This window comes from Arachis hypogaea, chromosome 13 (assembly GCF_003086295.3).
Source record: "Arachis hypogaea cultivar Tifrunner chromosome 13, arahy.Tifrunner.gnm2.J5K5, whole genome shotgun sequence".
In the NCBI taxonomy this organism is placed as follows: domain Eukaryota; kingdom Viridiplantae; phylum Streptophyta; class Magnoliopsida; order Fabales; family Fabaceae; genus Arachis; species Arachis hypogaea.
This window is the reverse complement of record NC_092048.1, coordinates 37,429,310-37,440,722: the sequence shown is the minus strand read 5'-3', so window position 1 is coordinate 37,440,722 and position 11,413 is coordinate 37,429,310. Positions and strand designations below refer to the sequence as shown.

The 11,413-nt window shown below is 36.6% G+C and overlaps 2 protein-coding genes across 6 annotated transcripts; one reads left to right on the top strand and one right to left on the bottom strand.

Annotated features, from left to right (window-relative positions):
- The first annotated feature begins 2,795 nt into the window (after window positions 1–2,795).
- LOC112738116 (ras-related protein Rab5) lies at window positions 2,796–5,158 on the top strand. Of its 5 annotated transcripts, none has more exons than XM_072211789.1 (8): window positions 2,796–2,965; window positions 3,233–3,284; window positions 3,645–3,722; window positions 3,812–3,979; window positions 4,343–4,391; window positions 4,472–4,545; window positions 4,648–4,741; window positions 4,829–5,158. In XM_072211789.1, the coding sequence occupies exons 1-8, from the start codon at window positions 2,958–2,960 to the stop codon at window positions 4,927–4,929; spliced, it is 624 nt and encodes a 207-aa protein (XP_072067890.1). In that variant the 5' UTR covers window positions 2,796–2,957; the 3' UTR covers window positions 4,930–5,158. The 5 variants fall into 5 exon arrangements, with proteins under 5 accessions (XP_072067890.1, XP_072067891.1, XP_025644195.1 ...); XM_072211790.1 differs by having other exon boundaries at window positions 2,857–2,965; window positions 3,233–3,280; XM_025788410.2 differs by lacking the exon at window positions 2,796–2,965 and having other exon boundaries at window positions 2,996–3,280.
- Window positions 5,159–7,130: 1,972 nt separating this feature from the next.
- On the bottom strand, window positions 7,131–10,923 carry LOC112738115 (uncharacterized). Its single transcript, XM_025788409.3, has 6 exons — window positions 10,679–10,923; window positions 10,394–10,526; window positions 10,095–10,198; window positions 9,360–9,504; window positions 9,110–9,250; window positions 7,131–8,981 (listed from the first exon to the last, which is right to left on the bottom strand). The coding sequence occupies exons 1-6, from the start codon at window positions 10,717–10,719 to the stop codon at window positions 7,443–7,445; spliced, it is 2,103 nt and encodes a 700-aa protein (XP_025644194.1). The 5' UTR covers window positions 10,720–10,923; the 3' UTR covers window positions 7,131–7,442.
- Between the last annotated feature and the right edge of the window lie 490 nt (window positions 10,924–11,413).

Below are 11,413 nucleotides of genomic sequence, written 5' to 3'. Positions count from 1 at the left end.
ACAGTTTTGATAGCATCTCCATCCTTCACAGTTGACCTAAACTGCGTTAATGATGAAGAATTTGGTGATAATGGATCTTTAGATGAGCTTGCGATTGCGATGACAGATATTCCTATTATGATCCTAGTTCCAGGAAAGGGTAGAGAACCAACCATCTGCAAGTATGGTATGATCCGATCATCCAAGAGCATACATGCTGCCTCCTCATGCTGGTAATACATGGGGTCGGCTGCATAGTAATAAAAAAATTTACTAAGAACCATAATAAACTTTAAGTAATTAACAAAAAACTACATTAAAAGAATTTTAAATTATGCATGTCCCTTTCAAAAGGATACCAATAATCAAAATTATAATCCTGCAATATGTTAACCTTATTCATAAAAATCAAATTCTCGCTAAATCTAAATTCACCTAACACGAAAATATTTCTTAAAAACTCTAATATAAAACAATTCTAAATCACTGTTATCAATGACATTTCTAATTTAACAATTCCCACAACAAGTTTAATTACTAGTCTGACTAACATTTATAATTTAAAAATTCTAACAAAACTTCTAATCACTACTACTCTAACTAACATTTCTAGTCAAATATTCTATGTCACTCAGTAATGCTAACATTTCTAATCTAACTTGAAAAAAAGAAATTTTATCTACTAACTTCTTTATTGGTGCTACCAGTAATATGGACAACTCCATCTAATCCATAGATACGATTTGAGTCGTCATCCATATTTACAGTTTTGAACCTTAGCATTTTGTGGTTTGAAAATTCTCTCTCGCATAGGATATGGTGGAAGGGATAAAATGTGGTTGTAAATCATATCAACCTAACTCAAATTCTTATATAAAAAATACCAACACTAAATCAAATCAATTGATTTTGATTTATATTGATGACGTCTCCTTGTAATTCGAATATATTTGATTCGATTTATCTTGCATGTCTCTCTTGTAAATCGAATTCAATAGATTGGATTTACTATGGACTATATATCTAGGGTAAATCGAATTCAATGGATTCGATTTACCATGTGTTACCACCAATATAACATAAATCGAGTTTAATGATTTTGATTTACCATGTGCTTCCAACATAGTGTAAATTGAATCCAATTGATTTGATTTATATTAAAAAAAAAGTATAAATAGAATTTATTTGATTCAATTTACATAAAAAGTCAAATAAAATATACATGTAATCAAGTTTAGTTTAGGACATTGTATAATTTTAATCTTTATTTAATTTATATGTGTAAATTATCCTATATTTTAATATTAACTTTAGATCCTAGCCCGTGGGTACAATGCACGACTCGTGGAGAACTTAAGACTTTTTGCAGGTAGACTCTTCTCTTTCTTGGAATCGCTGGTGAATGGCAGTGACTTGTGGAGTCTTCTAGGAAAAGAAAAATGGGAAGAAGAGGGTAGGAGAGAAGGGAGGGTCTTGGGTGGTAACAGGAGAATAAAGGGGGAATGAAATTGAACTGTATAGAAGTAAAATTCAGGAAGAGATCAGAAAATTTTAATGAAGTGAAAAGGGTAGGATGATCTGAGAAGAAGTGATTTGGGTGGCGGAATTTGAAATTTGAGAATAGAGAAGTGAAGTTGATGGAAAAGAATGGGTGGAGATGAAAGAGACAGGAAAAAGTAGGAGACAGAAAATGTATGTGGATTTGAATCGAAGAACAAAACTTGCAAAATAATTTAGCGAGAAAAAATAAGAGACAAAGCGCCTTGGCTTCAATCGAGTGAATATGCGCACATTACTTTAATCTTTGTTACAGAGGGCTAATCAGACTTTGTATATTAGCGTATATGTACGTATCGTAATTGGCAGTTCACAAACTGCGTATTTTGTTGATGAATTGACTTTTCTCTAAATGATAACTAATAAAATCATCATCATCATCCTCATTATGACTATTTTTATTCCTAGTTCGATAACATTAGAATTCCGAAAGAATATATGCTTTTTTACTTCATATCGTGATGTTGCCATTGAAATATACACTTATATATTAATTTTAGCATTGAAGTACCTTTTACAAAAATCTGCACCTTTATATTTTTTTATTACCAAAATATACATCATCCGCTAAGAAAGAAGCAAATTTGACTTCGTCCAGAACGAGTTATACAATAATGAAGAACTTATCAACACAAGAACAAGTTGTATTTGGTTATGTCATCTTAAAATTTAAAATTTGAAAGACTTAACAATTAACCTATAGTACCTAATTAGACTTGTGATTAATGTGATTCTAGCTAAGAAGAAAAAAAAAAGTTATATCGTTCCTAGATTATAATCTTCGGCCTAATAGTAAAGATTTTTTTTTTGGTAGTGGGGTTTAATAATAAAGACTTAATTTGATCCAACATGGTACTAATTCTCCGAGTCTTATTTAGAGTTGGCCCAAAGAGCTTAAAAAATTCACAAGATTCTAAAAGAGAAAAACTCAAAAATAAACAAAATTGAGTATTTTTTATCAACACTTTTAATCATTAGTCCAATTTTTTAGTTTAACAATCCAACAACATACTTTTAAATATTAGTGATTAATTGCTGAGTAAAAACAATAAATTCTACTTATTCTCTAGCATTTCTAGTTCTAAAATACCATAATCCTAAATTCATAATGCAAGTACGATGTACTCGTTAGATGCTTTTTTCGCTCTAGTGAATCCAGGCAGCACTAACCTTTATTAATTATTGACAAACATATGTCCTTAAAATGTCCTTAAAATATTTTATTATTTATGTGTGCTAAGCTTAAAGACGAAAATCTTAATTTTCAAACCTCTTTGCTCTCAAGTATTTTTTGATAACTTATGTGTGTGTGGTTGAATAATATTATGGAGGAGAAAAGACGATGATAGTTGCCAAAAGTAATAATTTGAATGGATTATGAGTCATGAAGAGAAGGGATTGCATTTTGGTGTGTTGATAAGATGTCAAGGTAATGGAACAACTCATTACTGAGTCATACATTTCTCATTACATAAATAGAGAAGAAATCAGCATAACAACCAGTCCAACTAAATCTACCATTCTTTTCAATTTGTCTTTGCTTCGGTTGCCCCTTTATTTGTTTCTCTTTGGCATTAGCACTAATCATCCTCTCTTATTCTTCCCTAGCTCTTTTTCTGGAACATATCATTGCCTTTTTCTAGGTTCGCTTTTCAATAATCTGTGGAAATTTTGTCCACCTTTTTTCATTGATTAGCTCTAAGCCATGGCAAGGACTGGAAACAAGCGTTTACAAGCCAAACTGGTGGGTATGTCTTCAATTAAATAAGGGTAACTCCCTTCAATAAATAGATCTATATTTGTTTTGCATATTATTATTAATTAAGTAATTATAGTGGATTGATAGAAGCAGATAGCTTGTAATATAAAATAATTTGAATTCCACTAATTCCTTGTGCAAAATCTATCACAAGTTTTGATGTGCAACCATAGTAATATTTGATTATGTGACACACGTTGGCTTTGATCTACTCATTTGCAATGTCCTCTAGTAGCTCCTTGTATACATATATCTTGGACCATTTATGTTATATACTTTCATCAATTTCATTAGAAAAAGAGGCAAGCCTGATTAATCAGGCGATGAATAATGATTAATGATCTGGCAGGTACTTCTTGGGGACATGGGAGCAGGGAAGACAAGTTTGGTTCTTAGATTTGTGAAAGGCCAATTTTCTGAGTACCAGGTTACTCTTAGTTATTGCATTTTCTTAATATATTATATGGCTATTAGTGTTGGGAATGGATTAACCTTATTCTATGTGGAAGGGTGCAGGAATCAACAATTGGGGCAGCGTTCTTCACTCAGGTTTTGTCTTTGAACGAAGCCACTGTCAAATTTGACATATGGGACACAGCAGGGCAGGAACGTTACCATAGTTTGGCCCCTATGTACTATCGTGGTGCTGCTGCTTCCATTGTTGTCTATGACATTACAAGCATGGTACTAAACTACTAACTACTAACTCTATTAATCTTCTCATCACTAATCACTTGTTTCAATATTCGCTTATATCATTTCATTGTTTCTTACCCAAAATATTCCTTAAATGAACATCTTGAATTCATATCTATATAAGTAAACTTCACAGCTGTTTCAAGGATAAAAGCCTATAAGGCTATAAGTCTCAAATTTTTTTTTTGGGTCAGGAAATAAAACATTTTTGTAGAAAACTAGTCTTCACATGTAAAAGCTGAGGTTCATGGAAATTAGGCGAAGCAAAAATATCCACATTGTTTTTTAGGGGGGGGAGAGTAAGGTCCATACATGAGGAGCTGATTTGTAAGTGATGCATTGTGTAACCAGGAATCTTTTGCGCGAGCAAAGAAGTGGGTTCAACAAGTGCAACGACATGGTAAGTTTGTCTATATCTCATAAATGAGTAGCGAGTAACTAGGATTCTAACTCAATTTATCTGATGAACCATGTGATCAGCAAATCCGAGTTTGATAATGTTTTTGGTGGCTAACAAGGCTGATTTGGGAGCGGAGAGAAAGGTTGCAAATGAGGTATTTCTTTTTGATATATATGCTTACATTACATGTGCAAATTTAATGAAAGAATTAGGTTTTGGGTGGTGAAACGGTGATGTTTGTTTCATGTATATGCAGGAGGGTGAAGAATATGCGAAAGAAAATGGATTGTCTTTTCTTGAAACTTCAGCAAAAACTGCACAGAATGTGAACGAGCTCTTCTATGAAATAGGTAGGCGGTGTTAATCTCTAACTCTACCATCAAATAAATCTGGATGAGTGATGGAATGTGTGTGTTTCTTTCCTTTTCTTTTTGCAGCAAAAAGATTGGCAAAAGCAAACCCTTCACGCCAAACCGGAATCAAGCTGCATAGCATACCTCAAGAAACCAGAAGAAGAAGCTTGTTTTGCTGTGTTTAGTTAATGCTATTATCAATATAGGTTGAATCTGCATTTCATTTGTATTCCAGAAGCTTCTAACTTGGTATTTTCCTGCTTTCAAGATGGATGAATAAAGAAACAAACCTGCAAAGTAACGCCCAAACCGCATGCAATAATTTATTTTTCTTTATCTAAAGCACATAGGATAGCTGATTAAGTGTGTTTAATAATAAGACCGTGAGGCTGTTAAATGAAACTTCTTGCCTAATGGAGCTCCAGCACCAACAACCATTCTTGTCCTTATTGCACAGGAGTAAGAACTAAGGCTGTCCCTGCGTTGTCCCTGTTTATTCTAATTATTTATTTGTCCATGCCCACAAAATTGCCAAACTCATTTATCATATCAAAAAGCAAGAAACAGTACTTTTTTTCTCCAAATAAAAAAAAAAAAGAGGAAATTATAGTTTTCTCCTTGTGTTGTAGTAAATTGCCAAAACAGTTCTTATAAGTGGACTTTAATAGTCCTAATATATAGTAGCACTCTTTTCCATTAGCATTTATTTAGCCGTCAGTCTAATTTTACAAAGTATAAAAATATGGAATGAAATATCAACTAAGAATGCAAAAGTAGGAGGAGTAATAATGGGAAAGCAACAAACCGTCCATTTCCAATGGTAAGAAGCAAGAAAGCAATCAATCAAAGGCTAACAAAAAAGAAGCTGAGAGTGAGAGAGAGAGAGAGAGAGAGAGAGACGCCATGAGTGGCAGTTATGAAACAAAATTACTCGTAGCTTCTTCTCTCACTCGCTAATTAGGACAAAAGACCCTGCCTGCCTGCTCAGTGCTCACTAATAACATTAATTAATATACATACATTCACAAAATTAAAAAGAGAATGAAGCTTTCTACGGCATTGATGGAGGAGAGTTGATTACCAAGATGGGGAAGTGCAAGGGGAAGCGGAGGATGACGAAGAGGGATCATTGTTGATGCTGCGAGAATCGCTGCCTGAAGTGTCCAATGACCTTGCATCTCTCAGAGATAGAGATACAGAAGCAGACCCAGCCTCAGCAGGAGGGAGCTTCTTCATTGGGGTCAAAGGTGGTGTATATGGAGGAGCTGCTTCTTCGTCTTCCTCAGAAGAACCGGTTCCATTTCTCTCTAAATGCGACGGTGAGCTCTCTGGTGTCTCAAATGGGGTATCTGCCCCGCTTGTCTCATAAATGGGATTTGAAATGTACACAAGGTGGTGTTCCCCACCTTCAAGTGGGTCTTCTTGGTTTGCCTTTTGTGGTGGTTTCGATATGAATGAAGAAGATGAAGAGAGAGCTCCAACTTGAGGAGGGCTCGCATTGGGTTCTTGGGTTTGGATTTGAAGCACAGAATGAAGCTTCTTTGGTCCAACTATGTCTTGATCATCGCAACCAACAACAACTGCGGGTAAAAGGAAGCTACTTGGGGCTTGGAGAACTCCCTGAGCATAAATGCTCCTGAAATGAGGAGCTGGAGGCGGAGGCGGAGGTGGTGGAGGAAGATGGTGTTGTGGGTGTGAAGCTGAAGCAGCATTGTCTGTGGTGGTGGTTGTTTGGGTGGCGGCGATGGGGATGGCGTTGGAGTCGGTTTTTCTGTGGTGGCGTCGGCGGAGTAAGAGAGAACAATAGAGCTCAGCAAGGAGGACAAGTATAAGGGCAAGCACAACGGCGAGGATAACAACCATAACCAAGGTTGCACCCATTATCACTTTGGATGTACCCCTCATCTCTTTGGGTTCTGTCTCTTTGCTTAGAATGCGGCGGCAAAGGAGGGCACGCTAATAAGGACAACGTAGAGGTGGGAAGAAGCAAGCACCTTTGTTTTGGCGGGAAACAGTACTTTACCCACCTTGACATAGAGATGAGTAGAGATGGACATGGACATGCGCAAGCGAATCTTAGAAAGGGTAAATGGTCCCTAGGGAACACAACAGCTTGGGTAAGAGAGTTCTGAGTTCTGACACTCAACAAGGTCAGATTTGTCCGTCGTCAATTTACTGTTAACTCCTCTAACAGCTATGCTATAAAGTTAACACCTTTGCATAGTTGCATTCCCTCGTTCAGTCGTTCTCAACTCTCGAGAGATATTCCGCATTTTTGCATATTAGAATTGATAAAATAAATTTGACCTTTGTAAGATTCAATAGCATTTTATGGTCTGAGGCGTGGGGAAAAAGAGTAAAGAGATGGGTAAGAGCCCTCTGCCAATGATTCAACTTCTTTTATTGTACCAAATGTCAACCCGAAGAAAATAGGAAGACCATCAATTTTTGTTAGACACTACTACAATCATAAATGGCAAAACTTGAAGTAACGTCGCGTGCAACCTATACAATATTATGTCAACCGATACAGATGGGACCATCAGTAGACAATTCTAAGGAAGATATTAAAAGCGCGACCGTGCAATCTTGAATCATGCCAAGTACAAACACTATGCGAGATTAAAGCGCGACGATCTCCAATTAGTTTAGGAAAGATGGAGCATTCATTCATTGATCGTTACTATAATTTCATTCTTCATCTTCCTCTCAAGGCTGCAAACCTAGCTGCTAAATCATCATAGTCCGGTAACTTGGGATGTACATGCCGAGTTCCTTCAGATCTATCTGGCTGAAATGTAGCAGCTCGAGTATATACTTTCTTAATTTCCACCGCTCTAGTTTGTTCGCGAGGAAGGGAAACTGATCGTGGAGGATAAGTAGCCATCTCTTGTGACTTATCAGATCCATCCTGCCTTTCATTCTGTAGGAATTCCCTGGTTGTGTGATCCATTTCGGGCGGATGACTGTTTTTAGAATTTCTTCTTAGTTTCTCAGGTACAATGATCGATGGTTTTTTGCTATAATGGATCAATAATTTGTCTATTAACCTTTCCTCTTCAGCATTTTGATATCGCTCATCATCCAACAAAGTTTGCAGGCCATGCCTTGATTCACCTCGTCTCCTGCTTCTGCTCCTCGATTTTCTCCTTGGTCCAGTATCTTCATTTTTAGCATCAGTGTGACTAGATCGAGATCTTAAGTGCTTCCGCCTCGTGGATTTTGGTTTCAACACAGAGGCTTCATTAGCATCTTCACAAACATAATACCCTTTTTCATGACTCTGTTTACTTGGTCTCTTGTGCCTATTCGCCTGCCAATGCTGGTCAGGATCATCATCCTCCCAACCTATTTGAATCCTCTCTGATGTAGAGGCAGTGTCAGGCTTATCATGCGCTGAAAGATATATAGAGGTGCCATCACTGTCAATATTTGAAGACATATTTACTCCAAATATGCTGTTCTGCTGTTTGGATTTAGGTTTGACATATGGTGGTGGAATGACATTACTGTAGTAGGGCTTCTGCTTAGGAGTTTCATCCTTTTGAACTTTTCTGTACAAGTTATCAGTATCAGGCATGGTAACATCATTAGCAGCAAATGGCTCATCCGCATTACTCTTAAATCGCATTCCTAGACGACTAGGTGATTTTCTAGCAGTTGTAGAGTCATGGTTTTCTCTAAGATGGGTGGTATCCCCACAACTGTCATGCAGCTTAGAAGCATCTTGAAATTGTCTCTCTGTTTTCTCTTGTAATGAATGCCCAATAGATTTTGGCATGCTACCCTCCTTCCGATAACCTCCACTATCACTTCTCTTAGTAGTATCCTGTCTTGTGGCGAATGAATTGTCTTGCAGCATGGAACGACCTTCAAATTGTTCTACTGTTTTCTTCTGTGATGAATGCTGATTTGGTTTTAGCATACTATTCTCCTTCCAATTATTATTATGCCTTCCTGTTAATGGATTATCATGGATGTCCCTTTTTTGAATTACTTCAACAGCATTTAGTGGCTTGAATCCATTTGCAGGGTGTGTGGATCTGAACTGAAGACCACCATCATCTCTGTTGAGGACAACAGCTTCCTTACCATTCTGAAATCTGTACCCCTTGTTTGGATGGTCAGGACTTTTGTCGAACAGAGTATCATGCTTGACTCCTGTTGTGGTAGCACACTTGGCATGTGACGGTATATTGTTATCAGTCAAAGGGTTAGACGTACGAGTATCATGACCCTGTGCAAGTAATTTATATAAGAAAAATATAAGAATTTTAGAGACATTCTAAAAAAATTAAGAATTCGCAAAGTATTCAATTTGATAATGAGGCTATCATAAGATGAAGGAAATTTTGAAGACAGCACCTGTGCAAAAGTAGAAGACTTTGACATCCTCTGCTCAAAATCCTTGGAGTCCCACTTTATTGAAAACTCAGATGCAATCCGTTGCATCAAGTAGACCTTCTTCTCCAATGTTGAAGACTTAAAATTCAAATTTGCAGCAAACTAATCATGAGAAATTTAGTGAGTCAGTGCAGACTGCAGAAAACTAGGAACGACTGAATGAGTCATTCATAAATAATGTTCTAACAAGGATAAAATTATGAATGGTCACCTCCTGATTGACATAACATTCTATGGAATTCCCATATCTCTCCTGAAACATTTGCCTAAGGTCCCGTAACTCTGGTAAATCAGAAAATCTCGCAGCAGCAAACATCAGAGATGCTACCGCATCCCTACATTCCTCAGGGCACCCACTGAAAGAAATGGAAGCAGTTATCTAGACTATCAAGTTCTGAAGTTAATGATAATTTTGAAACACCTACTGAACCATAAGAATTCAGGGATATATGTGGCACTGTAACTATCCAAGCAATTCATCTCAGTCAGTAACTATAATAGATAGACAAATGAAAGAAAACATTAAATTCAACATCAGCATTGCCGAGAAACTATTTCCAACAACACCACCTTCCCAAAGCAATAATGCGTAAGTTGATTGTAACCAGTATTCACCAAATGTATTGTTAAGCAACACACCAACTTATATGATTACATTCGTGTCCAACACAGAAAAACTGCATGCACAAAGGCCAGAGTTATATTCGGTTGATACAGTCACAGATACTTATGGTTTAGAGTCAAGTTTTTTGTGTTGATGACAATTAAAGCGACTTTTCTTTTCAGAACGGCATGGACAGAACTTGAAATATTTCCATAAAAATAATGCAATTCCTACATTTATGTTTGTTGAGATATGATGAAGCAAAGAGAAATCATTGATGCAGCTGAAATCCGATGAATCAACATTAACAGCGAGAAGAAATCATTAAGAGAAAGATCATACCTCAGTTTGTGCATGACTGAGAGGTGCTTCAATACAAACTCGCAGGATTGCTCAACAAAATCATAACAAGATGACAGTGTTAGCTCAACCAACAGTCCCTCAGCCTGTAACCACCTCGCAAGCGAGACAATAACTTAAATTGAGAAAACTTCATGATGATGCAAGAGAACAAAACAAAGGCCATCCTTGACACAATTGCAAACAGGTTATCACATCGATCCACAGGATAACCTACTCAAAGAATCCAAAATAAACGAGACCTAAGATTGCTCTAAAATACAGAACAAAGGAAGCATTACTCTTCCATAGGCATTGATATCGAGACCGTTCGTGAGCAGATCAGCCATATCTTTCTTCAGAAACTTCTCGGTCGCTCTTCTCTTCCTTCGTATCACATCGATTCGACTCTTGGTGAGTTTGATCAGCGATTTGCTGAAAAACGCAAACAGAATAAGAGAAACCGCGCATTACATTCAGCAAAACCGCATTGTCAAATCCTTCAACACTTTCTTGATCAGATAACAACAATCAACCGGAAAAAATGAAATATACATAGGCACAAATCAAAGGAAAGAAGTGCGAACCATTTAGCGGCAAAGCCTCTGCCAAGTAGACCGTCCAACATGCTGCTAGATCTTCACTCGGTGGTTTGACTCGGTGAGTTTGTCTGCTGGACTCGGTAGCTCAAAATGCGAGATTCACCATTGACTAAGAGTAAAACACAGAGCACTGTGCTGAAGTGGAAGAAGAGGACGATGACTCGATGAGACAGAAAAAGAAATATTATATTTCATTTAAAAATGAGGATATGAATTTCCAAATTACGCCCATAATGGCCTCTGGTTTTTGCGATTATGACGAAGCAAAATGTGAACGTTGCAAGGGTAGTTTCGGTCATTCAGATTTGGATAAAAAGAAACATCAGGTGGGAAAGCGATGAACGGTGAGGATGCAAAGTGAGTTGGAAGTGTATGCTGAGCTGGATGGCATAAGAATAAGTGGCTTAAGAGCCGTTGTGATTATGGTTTCAACAATTAACGGCATATTTACTGTAGCCTCATCCGGGGGTAAGCAAAAGCTGAAGTTTCTTGCATATTAAACATTAAATTACCCTTTTGACCTCTAAAATTAACAATAAAATAAAAATAGTATTAAAGAAAATGAAATATGTATTGAAGTTATATTTTACATGATACAAGAGTTAAGTTATATAAAAAGATAGTACAAATTAATCTAATAAATATTTATTTATTAACTATTAATCATTATTAATCTAATTTTTAACTACTAACAACTCATAATATTTTAATATGAGCTTA